The sequence below is a fragment of the Nematolebias whitei genome, chromosome 12 (genome assembly GCF_014905685.2).
Source record: "Nematolebias whitei isolate Nwh7 chromosome 12, NemWhi1, whole genome shotgun sequence".
Lineage (NCBI taxonomy): Eukaryota > Metazoa > Chordata > Actinopteri > Cyprinodontiformes > Rivulidae > Nematolebias > Nematolebias whitei.
In genome coordinates, this window is record NC_056509.1 from 40,569,682 (window position 1) to 40,590,091 (window position 20,410).

The 20,410-nt window shown below is 37.5% G+C and overlaps 1 protein-coding gene across 1 annotated transcript in view; it reads left to right on the forward strand.

Moving 5' to 3' along the window:
• The first annotated feature begins 556 nt into the window (after nucleotides 1–556).
• The window catches only part of LOC119418594 (disks large-associated protein 2), a 69,864-nt gene continuing 50,010 nt past the window's right edge, over nucleotides 557–20,410 (forward strand). The window contains exons 1-2 of the mRNA XM_037685913.1: nucleotides 557–1,673; nucleotides 15,947–16,164. Coding sequence (XP_037541841.1) covers nucleotides 609–1,673; nucleotides 15,947–16,164 — 1,283 coding nt within the window. The 5' untranslated portion in view covers nucleotides 557–608. The remainder of the gene's footprint in view (nucleotides 1,674–15,946; nucleotides 16,165–20,410) is intronic.

Below are 20,410 nucleotides of genomic sequence, written 5' to 3' on the forward strand. Positions count from 1 at the left end.
AGGCAACCTATGGGGATGATAACAACCAATGACGTCCATTTAATGTGCTGGTGAAGATTCTCAGTCGTCCAGGACATGGTAAATTCAAAAACGTTCAAGATTGAGAATTCAATCATGAGAAATCTTCTCGGATGAGAAGCGAAACGTCTTCTGTTACAAATAAAGTCCAGTTGTTTCTGTCTTGATCGTTTTTGTATCGTCCTTTTAATGGGCTGATAACATTCGAAGCGGCTGAGTCTACATTGTTCTGTAATTTAGAATAATCAAACCTAAAAGCTTTTTCTCAGATTTTCTTGTGTTTCGGAACAATATCAGAACTTCATAGAGAAGATGACTGTTTATTAAATGTTTGCTTAATGGAAAAAAATACTTAATTATTTCCAGTTGAAGCTTGAAGACCGTCACCATCTGTTCTGATCTACCGTGTGTAAAACACAATAGTATAACTTCAGAGAGATGAATTAAAAAGAATAGTTTTGTCTGCATCAGTTCTCAGTAATTCTTATTGAAGTTTATCTTTTCATTTTTCTACTACAGACCAGAAGATTTCATCTTGGTCTCCACCTCGGCAGGTAAATGAAGGCAGACGCCTCGCTCCTGCCAGGAACATGAAGGGCTTGTCGGGCAGCCGTTCTCAGCACCAGATTCCGTTACCTCATGGTTTGGACTACGACCCCCACGTTCATGATGTCCACATGCACTACGGCTCTGACGCTCGTCACCCGTCATACCTGCTCAGCCCCACCGAGAGCTGCCCCGTCGACTTGCACCACCGCTACTCGCCTCGCAGCTCCATCCACTCCGACTGCATGATGATGTCCCCCATCATGATGCCCCCGCCTGCCGCATCCGACCACATCTCCAGCAGCACCTTCCCTAGGATGCACTACAGCTCTCAGTATTATGACTCAGCCACGCGGGAAGACTGCGCTGCCATCACAGCCTCTGCCACCTCCCCAGCTGTCGCAGCAGCTGCAGCGGCAGCAGCTGCCTCCTCCCACCACGCCGGCACCAAAAGCAACCGCCTTCCAGCCAATCTGCTCGACCAGTTTGAGAAACAACTGCCACTACACCGCGACGGCTTCCACACGCTTCAGTACCAGCGCACCTCCACGACCACCGAGCAACGCAGCGAGAGTCCGGGCCGCATCAGACACCTCGTTCATTCTGTCCAGAAGCTCTTCACCAAGTCCCACTCCTTGGAGGGGTCGTCCAAGATGAACGGCACAAAAGGCGATATTGTAGGAGGTGGAGGAGTGGGGGGTTATTATCATCATGGCCACCACTCTACGAAACATGGCAGCAAGAGGAGCAAGAGCAAAGAGCGAAAGCACCGTTCCGGTGGTTGGTGGAGCTCCGACGACAACTTGGATAGTGACAGCACGTATCGCACACCCAGTGTAATGTCACGGCACCACGGGGAACACGTCACTCACTGTTATCCAGACTCCATGCACAGCCACATGTCACTCAAGGCCTCCAAGAGCAACAATGATGTCAAGTGTTCAGCCTGTGAGAGTATGGCCGAGGGCAAATTCATGAAACGGAGCTCGTGGTCGACACTGACAGTCAGCCAGGCCAAGGAGGCCTACAGGAAGTCATCGCTTAATTTAGACAAACCCATGATGCACACAGACCTCAAAACTTCATCCAGAGCATGCCACTACCTTCAGGTGAGTCGGAACATCCTAATGTAAATACATTTAGATACAACATCCGGTTAGGATTAATAGAGTGAATGTTTATGAAGCATTCACTCTATTGTGACCCATTTGTCTTCCGTACATTTTTCCAGCGTCTTTCTCGTTCCACAATTTTTGTGCTTTTTCAACAAATCAAAAACATTCAGCTCATGTAGGAGAAGGGTGCTATGACTTTTGGTATTGGTGCAACTTTAGCTGTTTTGATTTTATTTATTTATTTAGCTCATTTTACATCCTTCATATCTTTAGATCTGTTTACAACCTTTTTACTGCTCCTTTCACGTTCCGTTCTGGTTCAGCTTCTTTCAGTGTCCTCCTGCAAATTTAAACTTTTTTCAGCTACTTTCAGCAAATTTCAGCTGTTTCGTACTCTCAAATTTTTCTGATAACTACAACATTTTTATGCTTCTTCTAACTTATTTCTGCTAATTTCAGCTTGTTATGCTCCTTTCTGCTTATTTATTTAACTTTCAGCCTTTTCTGCTATTTCAGCTACTATTTAGCTGTTTTATGCTTAATTTAGCTTTTTTGGCTAATTCCACATTTTTTGTAGTCATTTCAACTTTTTTCCGCTTAATTCAGCAAAATATGCTCTCTCCACTTCCTTTTGGTGGTTTAAGCTTCTTTCTGCATATTTAGCAACTTTTCAGCTATTTCGTTTTTTGTTAATTTCAGCCTTTTTTTTTAGTAATTGCCACTTTTTGTGCTTATTTCTGCTTCTCTCAGCATAATTGGGCAAACTTTTGTTCTTTCTGCTTTCTTCTGCTGATTTAAACTTGTTTGTACCTTTTCAGCTAGATTTTTAGCATTTTTAGCTAATTTCAGCCGTTTCCAGATCAATTCAAATTTTTCATGGTGATTTCTGCTACTTTCAGCATAATTAACTTATTTATGCTAATTTCAGCTTGTTATGCACCTTTCAGCTTTTTTCAGCTAGCCTTTTCTGCTATTTCAACTATAATTAAGCTGTTTTGATGCTAGTTTTAGCCTTTTCAGCTAATTCCACATTTTTAGCTCTTTGTAGTACTTTTTGCTTCCTTCCAGTATTTTGTTTCTTTCTGCCTTTTCAGCTACTTTTCAGATTTTTTTAAACACAATTCAGCTTTTTATAGCTAATGTTCTAATTTTTGTGGTCATTTCTGCTTATTTAAACCTAATTAAACAACTGTGTTCTTTTTGCTTTCTTCAGCTAATTTAGGCTTGTTCTTCCATTTCAGCTACATTTCATCATGTATTTTTTAGTTAATTTAATTTCAGCAAGCTCTTCTGCAATATGCATTCACACTGCATATTCGCAGGAAACACAATTTCTCTAGTTGCATTGTATGAAATTGTAGCTGTATTTAACAGAACCACTGAATTGCTTATTTACTGCATATGTTTATGATTTGGTTCAAAAAGGATGGAAAAACAGTGGTTTTACGGTGCTTGTTACATTTAATTTGAGAATTGTCGTTATTTTTTTATTCTTCTTTAGATAGCTATTGCACGTCATTCAGGCTACGTTTGATTTTTCCATTTTTTGTAGTAAATTCAGTAAATAAAAGTTCTAAAACGATCTCTTTCACCAAACCCAGTGCTGTGTTTCACCGCTTCAGTGATCCAGATCCAAATCAAATTTAAATAGGCTCTTCCTTTTCTCACGCTCCAGCTTTCATCCAGGTTAGATGAAATTCAGTTTGCTAGTTTTTGCATATTTTCTCCACTTCTGCACGCTGCAGAGCTCCTGGGGGGATGTTAGGGGTTGGGAGTTGTCAAGAAACAACTCCGATGCTCACGCAATATTAACTCGCGCACACCAGAGAAGTGTTTGATGCATGCAAAGTTGTTCTTACGCACAAGAGAATATCAAGTGCAAATTACTCTTTTTTTTTTTTTTTTTTGTCTGAAAATGAAAATAAAAGATTTAATTTAGCTATATTTTTATTTTGACTTGCCTTCAAAGACAGTATCGGTGCTTAATGGACATCATTGTTAACCAGTGACCTTAAATTCATTGAGTTTTTGGTTGAATATCAGAACTACTTGGTGTTTTCAGGAAATTAGACTATAAGAAAATGGATTCAGAAGAATATGGATCTGAGTTTAAGGTCATATGGCTCGCTGGACTTCCAAGAATGGAACTTGGTGCTCAGAAAATATTTTGTTGTGCGCACAAGAAAATCTTCTAGTGTGCCACGAGGATGATTCTGGTTTTCACAAGGAACCTGATTTATGTTTTTATTTGCATCGACGCTCCCCTCAGAGGCTCCATAGCATCCTCCTTGGTGGAGAAACAAGAAAAGTCTGAAACGGAAAACTCCATCAAGATGTGATTAAAAAAATATAATAATAATCCTGGATCTGGTTCTCACATGACAACAGTTTGCTGATCATATGGATTATGCACCACCTCTGGTAAAATACTTCTAGTTATTCACAACATTAATGTAATCCAGCTTTCGAACAGGCTGTATGACATATTTGACAGAGCATACGTACAACTATGAGCAAATATAGCAGCCATTAATAATAGTTTATATTGCTGTGATCTCCTGATCCTCTTAAAGACTTCTAGGGCAAAGTACCCAAAGTACTCTGAACGTTCACACATAGACATGAACCAGTTCAGGTCAAAGGTTAAACAGGAAGGAGCTGAAGTGGGGGTGAGTTGTGCAGAGGTTCACGGTGGAGGCAGCCCATGATGGATCCGGTTAATGAAAGGATTTGGCTCATCAGTCAGCTGAGGTGGGCCGACACAGATCTGTTCTGGTACCGAGAGGTTCTGAGATGTGGGTAGAGCTCGCCTGAACTGAAGTGAAGAAAATCCAAGTTAAAGCAGAGCAGCATAAACCAGAGGCGGATTAGCTGTGTCTGGATTGAAACTGTGTTCCATTGAGTTTAAGCAAGAGAGTCGCTGCGATCAAAATCTCTAATTAAATTGATCATAAATCTTTTCACACAGGTGTATAAACCCCACCAAACCTTCTGCTACGTTTCACAAGTCATTTATAGTTTCCACAAGCGTTAATATATTTAACCAGAATTCCTTGTTTGGATGATTTCAGGGAGCTTTACCGAGTCGGTTATCGTCATATTAGGATTAAGCACAGAGCTAACTTTAACGGAGAACATAAACTTTTATTTGTCATGGATAAAAGTGTTTTTCAGCAGCAGCCACTGCGAGAGACGAGGTACAGCCTGGACATGTGACAGTCCATCACAGGCAACAAAAACCTAATAAAATTGTTTTTTTTTTAACCCCATAAATATAGAGTTGTTATAATCTTAAGGGGATAGAGATATTTGTGAAACCTAAATTTCGAACTAGTCTAAAGGAAGGATCTACTTCAATCCAAGGAATTAGATTATGGAATAATCTGGAGAGTGTTGAAAATGCCAGATCAATGCGTGTGTTTAAGAGAAAGATCAAAATTCGTTTGTTAAAAACATATGAAATAGCTAAATGTGTATTTGTATGAATTGTTGCTCGAGAATGAGTTATTTGTTTTTGTTATTTGAAGATTATTATTTGAATTATTTTTTTGGAAAAAGGGGCAGATACTATAAAAAAAATGTATTCTTTCTGATGCCATTCATTTTGTTTGTGATTGTATTTCTTAATATAATTTAGTTTTTTTTTAAATGAATAAACTTGATAAGTTTTGAAAGAATGCATATCAGCCTCCAGCGCGTATGCCATAGTTTTAAACAGAGACCTTGAGCCGTTGTTTAGCACTGAGATTTTGTGATGGGGACGACTCTCAGCTTCCAACACGACAAACTGTGGCTCAAAAACTATAGAAATGACAGAGGAATGATCATTTTTGTGTTTGGAAAAACTTGATTAGCTTTTTGTGACCGTGTTGAACTAGGTTGACCCCAGTTTCATTTAAAACTGTCTAGTGGTTTAAGAAATATTTTGCTAACAAAGAGGCATGAATCTCACAGGAACTTTGTGTGCTTGGTCATTGTGTTGGGGATGTTTCTCAGCTACTACTGCACCAAATTTGAGCTCTGATTCTGTAAAACAAATGAAGTTATGGTCATTTCTGTGTTTAAAAAGTAGCTGTGGCAGCCATGTTGAATTAGGTTGACTTCAAATGTCAATTGGTTGTATATATATATATATATATATATATATATATATATATATATATATATAAACCAGATTCCAAAAAAGTTGGGACACTAAACAAATTGTGAATAAAAACTGAATGCAATGATGTGGAGGTGCCAACATCTAATATTTTATTCAGAATAGAACACAAATCACAGATCAAAAGTTTAAACTGAGAGAATGTATCATTTTAAAGGGAAAAATATGTTGTTTCCAAATTTCATGGCGTCAACAAATCTCAAAAAAGTTGGGACAAGTCCATTTTTACCACTGTGTGGCATCTCCCCTTCTTCTTACAACACTCAACAGACGTCTGGGGACAGAGGAGACCAGTTTCTCAAGTTTAGAAATAGGAATGCTCTCCCATTCATGTCTAATACAGGCCTCTAACTGTTCAATCGTCTTGGGCCTTCTTTGTCGCACCTTCCTCTTTATGATGCGCCAAATGTTCTCTATAGGTGAAAGATCTGGACTGCAGGCTGGCCATTTCAGTACCCGGATCCTTCTCCTACTCAATCTCCTCCTCAATTTCCTTTTTCCAGCCACTTTTTGCTACTTGTCCCAACTTTTTTGGGATTTGTTGACACTGTGAAATTTTGAATCAGCCTATTTTTCCTTTAAAATGTTACATTTACTCAGATTAAACTTTTGATCTGTCATCTATGTCATATTACGAATAAAATATTGACATTTGCCATCTCCACATCATTGCATTCAGTTTTTATTCACAATTTGTTTAGTGTCCCAACCTTTTTGGAATCCAGTTTGTATGTGTATGTATGTATGTGTATGTGTGTATTTATATGTGTGTATGTATATATATATGTGTGTATGTATATATATGTATGTATATGTATATATGTGTATATGTATGTATGTTCTGTGGTTGCTTTGAAATTTTCATAAAAATCTCATTAGTGGTGCATGATATATTTTGCTAACAGTCAAAGAAGCACCCAGATAGGTAATTCCATTATTACATGATATATTGTGGTGGAGACTGTAAATAATCTCCTTTCTTGGAAACAAATAACAAAAAATAGCCATGGATTACAATTTTTTATATATATATATTTTTTTTATTGTCAAAAACAACTTTAAAGGGTAAAGTTAAACTATATATATATATATATATATATATATATATATATATATATATATATATATAATGTATATATATATAATGTATATATAATGTATATGCTGTTTTAAGTGCTATTTGCTATATGCTATATATTGCAAATTAGGCAAAAAGGTTTGACTTATAGGCCGGAAAATACGGTACATGCTATTGTACGAAACTAAAGTGTTATACGGAGACTAACAGCTGCTTTAAATAAATGATCAAAACTATGGAAAGCACATATTACAAATTATACTCAATGCACAACATCTTTGAGTGAAACTTTAGCTTTAACTTCATCACTGTTGGGCTGCAAACAAACCCTCAAAAAGTTATCATTTAATGGGTGATATGCATTCCTTCAAGATGTGCTTGGCCTTTAGTTATTAGTCCCTCTGGTGCAAAAATAACCCAGCATGAGCTGACCTTCAGTTTGTATACCACATGGTAGTGCATGGATCTGTGGTAGTTTGGCCAATTACTTCACCCAGATCTTTTGGGCCTTTCTAGAAATAACTCCATAAATTTTAGTAAAACGGTTTACTTCTTTTTCCAAATGATGTTCAGCATTCAACTGATTGGTTTACTCCAGAAATACACCGGTGACTCACATGTGCCGATGTAACGAAAATGCTTCCTGAACTGTAAGAGGTGGTATTTTTATCAAACTATCTTCTAGCGGTGCCTCGGAGGTGCAGCTGAACAGGTCTCTTCAGGTGGATATAGATGGGTTCAGATGGTAGCGCTAATGAGCTGCTGCACGGCCTCCAGAAGTGATGGCTGCCTTGTTAACCACAACCCCAGATGATGAACGGTCGACCATTAGGATGAAAAAGATGTTTTCTTTACCGCTGCTTTGACGACTAATTAATTAGCTTAGCAGAGTAAAGCTGAGTGCTGCTCTGCTCAGGTGGGAGAGGATAAATGTAAGCAAAATAGATTAACAAAGTTTTAGTGAAATTTTCCTTAGGTCATCTTTGCAAGTTAGGCAAAATTGGAAAGTGCAGATTTTATTTTTTTTTAAGCAAATGACAGGCCGAGATCCTTCTTCACACCATTAGCAAGGCAAACAATAAAAACCTGAAAGTGAATATCTAGTAAGTGAGTCATACTGCTCTGACCAAGCAAAGGAGAGTTCTCAGAACAGCCAGTCTAAATGCTTCAGTTCGGCTTTTTAACTCAGATTTAATGAAAGCTTCTTAGGAAAAATATGAGATTAATGGTGCTGAAGCCAGTGGGCGCTGTTATTATAAGTTCTAATTAAATTTGTATTATTCATTTGCAACACCGTATATTCTATAAAAATCTCAAGTGTCTTTCGACACAACTTTGAGTCTGGCTCTCCACCTTTTAACCAGCCTGTCAGTCAAATCGAATAATGGGATATAGTGGAGTGATCTGAAAAAAAGTTAGAACATTTAAAAAAGTTATGGGAAGTGTGATGGAGAGGGTATCCTCTGTGTCGAGGTTGAAATGGGCTGCCAGTTATTGTCCTGTCTGTGACAGGAGTTCAGCCCAAACATATAACAGGATAAAGTAAGTGACTGGTGGAGCATTTAGGATGGTTCTGCTCCTGGTGCGGTTCTTTCAAAAACCAGGACCGTCATTTCTGCTCAGTTAACTGACACAGCTGCACCACACTGAGTGTAGTGTTTGTAACATGCAGTGAAAACCTGGATGTGTCTGTGTTAATAACCATACCTCAGTCTGACTGAAATCAAGCACTTTAATGAAGACAAGATAAGGTTATTTGCTTTTAATGTTACAAATTAATTTTAAAATCCTTCTGTATGTTTTTTTATTTCTGAACAGCTCCTATCTCGATGATCTGCTGCAGCCATATGCAGGTCTGAGGTCGGCAGACCAGATGCTTTTATTGGTTCCACTCGTTTTAAGCTCAGAGGTGACAGGGCCTTCTCTGTTGCAGGTCCAAGACTGTGGAATGACTTACTAGGCCTGTCGCGATAAACAATAAATCAATTAATCGCATGATAAATTAAAATTATCAATCTCATTTTCATTTATTGGCTTTGTTTCTTTGTGTCTCTCTCTTTCTGAAGACACTGGATGACAAAGAGCTAAACTGCGCTGCTCTTCACTGCCTCCTCCCTTTCTCTTTTCTCTTTAAAATTAGTTTTAACTGTCCAAAATTGCGTTTTTGGATCGTTAAAAGCAGCTAAGCTGAGAAGCTAAGCTACGAGCTAAGCTAACAGGCCGACCTCGGGGGGGGGGGACTCCATCTTGTCAAAGCTCCAAAATTCACGGTTGAAACCTGTGCCTTCATGTAAAAAGTTGTTTTTCTCTGCAAAAAGAAGCTGAGAACTTGTTTACTGATTTTTTTATTAAAAGCTTTGTGTGAAAAATGCTTTGCTAAAGAGCTCAAACAACACCAAGAGTCCAACATTTTGAGAACCGAAAAAAGGAAGGAGACAGCCCATGACACGTCAAGGGGCCTCCCTCACATTTTCTTGCTGCTCACTCCCTCACTATACATCTTTCGATTCAGACTTATACTGCCGTCCAGTGGTCGAAATAGGTACTACATTCAAAACAAATTAACTAACATTTCATCTTAAATTTGACAATAATTACTAATTATTGTCAAATTTCAAACGATATTATCGTTTATCGCAATAATTTCTGAGACAATTAATTGCCCAGCAAAAATTGTTATCGTGACAGGCCTATGACTTACGTCAGGCAGGCTCCCTCTCTCACTGTTTTGAAGTCTCATTTAAAAAAAACACACATTTATTCCCTGGCTTTTGACACTGTGTGAGTTGATTTTAATTTGTCCGTATTCTATAACGTTAGCCATTTAGTTATCTTTACCTATTTGAATCTATGTATTTTATCCTGTGTCCTGTACTTTTGTTTGTGCTAAACAACACTTTGGTTGGCCTTGTTGCTGTTTTAAGTGCTTTATAAATAGTGATATGGCACAGTATAGATGATTTCTGATGTGGTTTGATAAAAAAGCAAATATTGCATGTGCCATTGTAGTGAGTCGAAGCAAACGTTAAAGCTTGTGTTCGGTTGTTTTTATAACCAGCGTGAATGACGGTGTGCTGTATTAAAACTTGCAGCGTGAACCTCTCGGGGAACAATAGGCAGCCGGTGCTGAGTTAGCATAAACGACCTAAACAGCTTTTTAAAACAACATTTCAACAAAGTCTTTCAGAAGTGTTCAAGGCCTTATTTGCATTCCGAGTGCCATTTTTTTTTTTTTTTTGTTAAAGGCCGTTTCCGGCGATGTAAAAATCACCACTGCACCTGACAGGCAATCAAAGTGGTTCCTTCCCTTCATAATGAATCACAGTGCTCAGTTTAAAGTTCAGTCTGAAGCCTTTATTCATCCTGCCTGTTCAACACTAACCGCCACTCGGCGTTTTACCCCACAATTAAAGCATATCAACCAGCTGTGGCCCGACTAAATGAGCATTAGTTTCACGATAAACAACTGCAGGATGCACAGCTCAGAGGATCACTTCTGCTCCGAATGTTGGAGACTACCATGGCCGCATCATGAAACAATAAATACGCATGTCATAACATAAATTAAAGTTTTAAACAAAGAACTTGTGCAATTAGTAGGGCTTGGAGTATGTGCTGTAAAAGAATGACCCTCACATAACCACGCTTAGTTCATAGTACAGTATAGATAAACTAACTAAATTATAGCCAGCCAATAATTCTGCTAACAACCTAATTAAATACTAATTATCAGCATGCAAAATCAGTTATTGGTTCTGTCACAATGTTCTTTAAAAAAGGCAAGCGATAGGAACAGGTTCTCTAAAACTTATTGAAACAGAAAACAATGGAACAGGATGATTTATTCACGTCCCACTGTTTTGGAAAACCAAGCTGTTACTTGGAAACAGCTTCAGCTCTGTCCCTCTGTCAGCAGCACAGATGTGCCTTCTGTAAAGGTGTCGGTGCACTGAAAATAATTACATAGCCTCACAATTAAATAAAAACCTTTTTTTTTCTTGGTGCAGATAATTGTATGAATGCTTATTAAGCATTCACACCATTGTGATCCTGTTTTTTAATATTTATTATTGCCACTTTATCTAAAGAGTCAGCTCATTCAGGCCAGTCCATGACTTTTGGTATTGGTGCAACTTTAGCCTTTTGAAATATTTAGCCTTTTCTGCCATTTGTTTCTCATAGAAAATGAATTGAGGTCGTTTTACATCCTTCATATCTTTAGATCTGTTTACAACCTTTTACTGCTCCTTTCACATTTTGTTACGGTTAAGCTTCATTCAGCTTGTGCAGTTTTTAAAAATTCAGCTACTTTCAGCTGTTTTTTAGCTGCTTTGTGCTCCTTTCAGATTTATTCAATTTATGGTTTGTGTTGATCCTGGATGCATCACACTGTGTTAGCCATTATGTTATCTGCTACTATTTTGTTTCTCTATTTTGATTTTACTTTATGTTATGTGTTGTTGTGTGCTTTGCCTGTTTGTTTCTGTTTGTACAGCACTTTGGTTGGCCCTGGCGCTGTTTAAAGTGCTTTATAAATAAAATGGTATGGTATTCTAGCTACATTTTTGTGCTTCTTCTAACTTATTTCTGCTAATTTCAGCTTGTTATGCACCGTTCAGCTTACTTAAGCAAGTTTCAGCTATTTCAACTGTTATTTAGCGGTTTTATACTAATTTTATTTTTTTGCCAGCTAATTCCATGCTTTTTGCACTTATTTAAAGTGCTTTCAGCCTCATTCAGCAAAAAATGTGCTCTCTCCATTTCCTTCTGGTAATTTAAGCTTCTTTCTGCTATTTTAGCTACTATTCAGCTGTTGTTGTTGTTGGTTTTTTTTTAACAAAGTTCAGCTTTTTTCAGATAATTTCCACTTTTTTATGCTCATTTCTGCTTCTTTCAGCCTAATTGGGCACAATTGTGCTCTTTCCATTTTCTTCTGGTAGTTTAAGCTTTCTGCCTTTTCAGCTTGTCAACTATTTCTTGCTAATTTCTGGGGGGTTTTAAGCTTATTTGCTCATTTTTGTGCTCATTTCTGCTCACTTAAACTTGATTCAGCCAATATTTGTTCTTTCTACTTTTTTCTGCTAACTTACAGTAGGCTTGTTCTTCCGTATCAGCTACATTTTAGCATGTTTTGGCTAATTTCAGCTGTTTTTCAACAAGTTCTTCAGCAATAAGCATTCACACTGCATTTTCACATGAAATGCAATTTCTCTAGTTAGCAGTTAAGACAGTAAAAAGCCTCCTTCAGTGATCTTACGACTTTTTTTAAGTATGAAGGACAGTGATCCCTCCACTCTGATGCATTTAAATTCAGGATCCTGTTGGGATCTATAATAGTCTTATAGAGAACATATTTATACTTAGCTTCTTCCTGTACTTGAGAGCCTATTGCATTAATCTCAATCCTTTTATAATCTTAAAAAAAAAAAAAAAAGCAGCTTTGTTTCGAGCTTTAGTCAGATTTGCATTGTAAAAAATAACGTCACATTTCCTGTTGGTCTTTGTTTCCTCCCAGCTTCAGCCATGACTCATGATGCGTTCACTGTACTACATCATTAGGAAATCAGAACTCTTGTGCTTTGCTCGTTTGTTAACACCTCCTGCAAGATTTCAATGGCACTCCGAAAAGAGCTGCTCCACCATTTATTTAGTTTATTTCTTGTCTTAATTAGGAGATTTTGATTAAAAGCTTCTGGTTCTTCTCACTTTTTTTCTAACCAGAAGCTGGAAATTTGGTGTTTGAGCTGCTTCCTTAGTGGGGCACACTGGAATGAAATGATGAATGAAGTCTGGGTTTAAAGGAGGAAGCTTGTGATTGTAGATAAACCCACCCTGCCTCGCTGTGCCGTTGTTATTTGTATTTGTGGTGAAGTGTTTTGACGATCTATCAATTCAGAGCATGTGAAGAGTCTGAGCCTTCGAGAGGAATACCAAACAAGAAGACATCGACAGGGTGAGGATTCATGAACGAAACTCCCTGTCGAGTATTTTTCCCGTTCGCTTGAGAAGCAGTCAGAGCTGTTTACTGTGAGCTTTCACATACCGTTCTAACATGATGTAAGAGTTATTGAGTGTAATTTGTTAAAGATTTGAAAATGGGCCCACTCTGCAGGAGAAGTGGAGGAGAGTCCTCACTTTGCTCCGTTAAATTCACTGAAAAATAAAGACGAGTTTCAAAACGCTGAATGGTGAAGGAAGAAGATAACGTTTCAGCTCATCTCTGTTTGTGCCCGTCTGTTAAAACGTATCTCATAAACCACTGGACAAAGTTTCATGAAACCTATATTTATTAAATAAACCCATTTAACTTATATTTTGGAGTCAGCCTGATTCAGAATGAACGTCACAGCGAACTAAACTTAAAAAGAACACAAAACATGGCTCCAACTCAATCCATTTTAAAGATGTTTACTTGAAATTTGCTGTGGCAGAATCCAAAACTATCACCAACACAGTCTGAGCTCACATATTCTGCAAGATGTTGATGATGGTGAACATTTAGCCATTAAATTATTTGGAGTCAACTCTGTCTACAACCCATTAACTTTTGGAGTCCTTTCAAGATGGCTACTACAAATATTCACATTGAACACAAATATTGCAGTAATTAATTGAGTTTTGAAGATACTGAGCTAAAATTTGACGCGCTGAGTCATCCACAACACAAATTATGATCTTGACATCTTATGACGTCACAAGATTTCACACCTCTTTAAGGTTTGACCAAAACGATTCTTTTTTTTTTCAAACAAAGTTTAGTCAAACTCTGAGAAGGCTGTGAACAATAATTCATTCCTTTGTGGGAAGTTAGGACTTTAATTGGGAAATGCCTATTAAGAGGCAGCACCTATTATTATCCACCTAACAAGGGTTTCTTAACTTTATTACTCTTCCATCAACTTTACCGCAACGTGTATCCCCACAAATGTTATACCAAAACGACCGGCTTGGCGCCGTGATGTGTGCTGTTACTTTCATTGGCGTTTCAAGTTACCATGGCAACGTAATTTGTAAACAAATACGCTATTTTTCCTGTTCAAAATGCCTGACAGAACACTTGTCACCCTCTAACTGCAGCTCTGAGGTCACATGACCTGGAGTGCAGAGGTCCCTGAACAAAACACCGATTAACGTTTTTGAGCCATTTTGGATCAAGATGGCTGCCACAGCTACGTCAGCAAACAAAAAAATTGACTGTAACTCAGGTATTCTTTGAGATATTGAGCTGAAATGTGGCATGGTCATTGCTGAGAGCGAGTGGTTGTACAATCCTAATGCAAATCAAATATACAAGAGGCCGCCTTAGCTAAAAGTGGAAAAAAATGATAACTCAGCTGATTTAAGAGCTACTCAGTTGAAATTTATATATACAGTAAAAATAATCTTCGTTCTGCACCCTTTTCATTCAGTGTTTTTTTTTACTTTTTGATTAATTTGTTTTGTTTTTGTTTGAGTTTAATTTTATTGAATGTAGTATAATAAAAGAATAAACAAAGTTACATGAAAAGAAAAGAAATTTAAAACTAAAGCAAAAAGAGAAAAACAAAACAGTAGTAAAGTATATGTACACGTTCAAAGGAGTGGGTTGAAGTTTAAACTTATTGTTAAACTCACCCCTCTTACATCTATAGAGTCATCCATTAATTTAATATTCATGGTAACTTGGTTATAACATTCTGTTTTAGTTAATATTTTATATATCCATATCCTTACAATGCATTCATATTTGCATGCCATTGTGATCAAGCATCAATATTTTTTAACATGTTAAAATTCTTTCTAGAACAATATACAAGAATACAGTAACAATAGATAAATTCATTAACAACATTGTTAATAGCAGCAATAACAGTCATTATTTCCCGTATTGATATGCAGTGATGACCATCTTCTTAAATGACGTTTTAAACTGTTTAATGTTTGGACATTGCTTGATTTCCATGATTAAACCATTCCACAGCTTCACCCCACGGACTGATATACAAAAGCTTTTTCTTGTGGTTCTGAATTTTTAAAGTTTTTAATTCACCTTTTTCCCTTAAATTATAAAGTCCTTCCTGTTTTGAGAAAAGCTTTTGAATGTTTCCTGGTAAGAAATTATTTTTTTTGCTTTAAACAAGACAACAGCTGTTTGTAATTCTACTATGCCAACAAATTTTAGCTTAGATTTTATGAATAGTGCATTTGTATGATCCAAATAACCAACCGTTTCATTTAAATGAATGAATAAATGAATTAAAAAACTATATTTGGTGTGGTAGTACCTGACAGCAATGTACATTATATACTGAATTCAAATAAAAAAATTCAAGATGGTCACCAAAGCTACATTTAAATGGTTTAACTCAGCTATTTTTACACATATAAGCTGAATATGGGTGTGGTTATAGCTAAGAACGTTCCCCATCAATACTGAATCCAAATCAAAAATCCAAGATGGTTGCATTAGCTAAATGAAAAGATTACTATAACTGGTTGTTTTGTTGCAATATTGAGCTAAAAATTGATATAGTGGTAGCTGAGAGCGAACCAAAAAACATATTACTGTCAAAGCCAACATTTAAATTGGCAGCAGCCTGGCAGTCCCCGTCAAAGTTTCTCCAGGAACTTTCTAGTTTTAGTATTACTGTGCATGTTTGCTGAGAAAAGCTCACGCTCTGTTCAAAGTAAAAATGAGCATAAAATTGTTTATGAAAGGGCAGTTGAGTAGGTTAATGTAGGTAGTAATAAATATATTTTATTTGAGGATTAAAATCCCCAACAAATTATACGTAATTTGCTCGTCTCTTAATTTCTCCAACCCTTTTGGATAATTAGGCTCCGCTCTGCCTGCAAATAATTGTTTTTCTCATATGAGCCAACACAAGCTGTGTGTTTTTGTCTCGGCGCGCCACCACATAAATCTGCTCTTGTCCACATTCAGGAAGTCGCCGCAAACACTGGATAAAGTATACAAATATCCTTAGGCATGATGAGCTGTTACACATTTGTACTTGGTATTTATCGGAGGACTTCCGACTCCCACAGGTGCCCCAGGATGAGTGGAGCGGATACCCTGGCGAGAAAGACGAGGAGATCCCATGCCGGCGCATGAGGAGCAGCAGCTACGTCAAAGCTATGGGAGAGTTGGAGGATGAAAGCGGGGACTCGGACTCCAGCCCTAAGATTTCCCCACAGAAGGCCATTCGACCGGATGCTCTCGTCCTCAAATCAGCCATGCAGAGACCCCATTTAGACTCCCACAGGTAAGCACCAACTCAGTGTGTATACTTCAGAAAATCACATTGACAGGTGGTGGTAAATGGCTAATAGTCTCAGCACTAATGTATATTGAGTTCTAAAAGTATAAATCATATTCATGCAATCATAGTGGCAGTTAAAGTTTGACACAGCGTGTTGGGAATGGATGGTTACTGACTCCAGCTGTGATGCTTTTCAAAAGAAGAAATAACTTGATGCCCGGATGATGTTTACATCCAGTTCCTTTATATAAAAATGACCTGATGCATAAATACAACTAATCCAAATATATAATTTAAACCAATTTGACATCTACTTTGGTCATAAAGGAATAGTCTGGTTATGTTTGAAGGGATGTCCAGTCATTTAGCTATCAGTACCTCATTAGCTGTGACATTAGTCATGGAGGGGGTAGTTTGCAGAAAATGGCAGAAATCTTTGTCCAGTTTGGGCTAGTCAGTGGTGGAGAAAGTACTCAAACACTGCACTTACCGGTAAGTAAAAGTATGAATAAACAGACAAAAATGTACTCTAGTAAAAGTAGAAGTATCACATAAACGTTGTTACTTAAGTAAAAGTAAATAAGTACTTGCTTTTAAAATTAAAATATTAAAAGTAAAAGTACTTGCTGAAAGTATTACCTAATGCAATGGTCTACAATATCATTAAGTGAACCTACTGTATGTATATTTTGTGTCATACATTAATAGTGTTGTGTCATTTTACTGAACAATGCTGCAGATTATACATGTTTTTATTGTTTACTCTGTGACACAGTTCACACTTGGACTTGTGATTCTGTGCGTCAGAAATTCAGGGATGACATGCAGAGTTAAATGTCATTAAGCAAAAGGATGATTATACCTTTGAAAGTTTTTATTTAACACAAAACAAAGCCAACTGCAGTAAAAACATTTAAGTAAAAGTTGTCTGCCTGAAAACAGGAGCATTAGACACAACTAACAAAAGAATATCTGATCAGTTCAACTCCAGTTTGTCATCAACTCTAGTTAAAATACTGTCTAGTCAACCTTGTAATGAGTCAATAGTGAACAATATTTTAACCTCTTGACACTATTTTCAAAACTTGGACCCGAGTGTCGAGTCATGTGGAGACATCTCTTGTCTCCTAACGTCCCATGAACTGACACATTTTAATATTGAGGCAAGAATTTCTTGTTCAAGTTCAGAAGAAGTTGGTTTTCAAAGTTTTTGAGTCCAGCCTGGCTCTTTTGGGAGAGAGACTCTGTCCTGCTGTACTCGATAATCTTTCAATAATCTTTCAATAATCTTTCAATAAGGCCATGGGTGGCTCGTATCTTCTGGCTGACTCTCCTCGGTGGAATCCATTTTGGGTGTGTTAGCGGTGCTGCGGGTGAGCCCAGCTCAGTGATGTATAATATACTAGAATATTGGCCCAGCTCTTCTGGAAGGTGGGTCTAACGTCACCTGCCCACTTTGCAGTGATTCAATGAACCAACTCCCCTCTCACCATTAGTTACTTTCAAACTGACGAACAAATCAAAAAACCACAACATGAACGTAACGTGTAACGCAACGAATTATAGAAATGTAGTGTAGTAGAAAGTACAGATACTTAATGTACAATGTAGAGGAGTAAAAGTCTAAAGTACCCATGTTTAACTCTACTTAAGTAAAGTACAGATACATGAAAAGTGTAAAATACAATAACGAAGTACTTATACTTAGTTACATCGCACCACTGGGGCTAACGAGGGTGTTGTTAAGGCCTTTAACACGACTCTTTCTCACAAACAGAAAGGTGTGAAATGTGGATAATGTCAAATACAAAATGTGAAACTATATAAATGTTGGGCTGAAAAAACAACAAACTAAACTGCGTCGTGGAAAAAGGCAGGGGTTTTAAAATTAGCTAATGTAGCATATTGGCTTTATTTGTTCAGCCCAGTGGTTTAGTGGTTAGCACTGTTGCATCCTGGGTTCAATCCCCAGTTTGGACCCGGGGGTCTTTCTGTGTGGAGTTTGCATGTTCTCATGTGGGGTTTTCTCCAGGTACTCTGGTTTCCTCCCACAGTCCAAAAACATGCACGTTGAGCTACCTTCAGGCCCAGACCGCCCATACTAAACAAAAACAGGCCTTGGTTTAGCTAGCCATTAACCCAGCCTGGTCAAAGGGTTCTGCCCTTTTCCCTATAATCCATTATATGACTAAATAAGAGCTGGTAATGTACTAACCATTAATTTGACATAGTATCTCTTGAAAAATGTCAAAACAATATTTGAAGAATCTGAACTTTGGTCCATTAGTTTACCTGAAGCCGGTCTCTTGTAGTCTGGATTTCTGAACCACTGCTAAAGATGGCTCCTTGAAAAGCAGGAAGTTGAGGGTCACCATTTGTTGTAGGCTTATGGATGGACTTAGTTTCTCTTTCTGAATAAAATCAGGTTTACATATGTGTGGTGAGTGATGCACGATGAAGGGTTTTGATCTGTTGAAATTAACGGTTGAAGAAACGTTTACAGGAATTTATGTTTATGTTGAGCTTTCGAACTGGTCTGAACTTTGAGCGTTTGACACAAAGTCTTGAAAGATGATCCATAAAAACAGGAGAAAAACAACATAGAACTCTTAAACCGGCTGCCTTGAATTCCCAACAATGACAGAAGTTTGGGACACTTGGTCTAGTCTTATAATTTGGCTGTGGTTACACAATCCCAATTTTTTTATGTGGCATAAGTTACTAAATAAATCTTAAGCTTACTCAGTCCATGCAACAATCTGGTGAAAAAGTAATGCAGTGTAAAAGTCCACAGCAGTGCGTTCGCTGTGCTATGAATCTTTTATTATTTAACTTGTTTAGTTGAAAGTTGTTCATAAATGGGCCTCGTTTTATAGCAGTTAGCTCGATTCACCCATGAGCTCTTCCCCCTTATTCTCCAAACAGAGATCCTTAAGATCACTGCTGTCTACTGCAGGTGAGATACTGACTAATCATTAAAACTCATCACAAACTCGCATAAAAATTAGCTTTTCATTTAAATCTCTTTAAAATAGCTGTTGTTGGTAGCAATGCTGCTGACAACGTGGTAGGTACTACCTGGTACTCACAGGGTATGTAGTTGGTTGTATTTGGCACTAACAAGTACCCTAAAATCCTTTGATTTTCTCAAAAATCAACGGTGAGCCTTATGTATTAATTCTGGTTGTGCTTACTGACCTCGAACTGATTTTACATGGTACACAGCATTCAAACCAACACAGGAAGTGTTCCTGTGTTGGTTTTGTTTTGCTTAATGCGCCTTGTAGTCCAAAAAATATGTTACGTGTTGGGTTGTATTAAGCAAAGTGAGGTGCCATTTCAAATGTAACCAAAATAATTTTTCTCTGATTTTAGTTCCATACAAACGGAGTTTATGTTTAGATTGTGAAGGCAGAATTACGCCATCTTCGCCTTGCTTCAAAGCTTATGGTTGCTTGACTTCTTTTTACGACGTCAGTCTGTTAATGTTTGTTTTCAGGCACTTCTTTTATTGAAGCTAAATTCTGTAACAACCAGAGAGGCAGCAATCATTCTTTCTGCCTCTTGAGTGCACAGTGGCATATTTGTTGCCATCATGTCAGCGGGGTTCTGAGCTCTTCTGTTTTTGTCCACAGATTAAAAAGCAAAACAAAGCCTTGCTGTTTTTCATGCTCTGGTGGAAAATGTAATAATTTCCTATTATTGAAGCTCCAAGCTCTCGTTATGTCACACACGAGCCGAGCTGCACGTGCGCTCTGCAGGTTTGGGATAGACGACTTATCGTTGTCCCATGGGACACTTTTTTTTTTTAATGCTTCATCTTGGGCTGTTTAAATAGTTCACATTTCACTTAGTGTCATGGAGATGAGTCATTGGGTGCCTGCCATTTATAAAGTTACACATTCAGAAATTAACAGCAATATTTTGGTTTGAGTTTTTCTTAAGAAAAAGTCATATTTTCACCATGTTCATACATTTATAAATGTCATAGTTCCAAACTAAATATTTAATTTACAAGCTAAATATGTAGTTTACAAACTAAATACTTAACTTGGAAGTTAAATATTTAGTTAAGAAGCTAAATATTTAGTTTACAAACTAAATGTTTATGTCCTAGCAAAATGTTTAATTCCCCCCCCCCCCCCCCCCCAAAAAAAAGTAATTATTTATGGAATTAAAAAGCAGCAGAAGTAGAAGAAAAATAAGAGTTGCGGCTGGCCAGACTGAATCCCTTTAGTTTTCTCTTTTA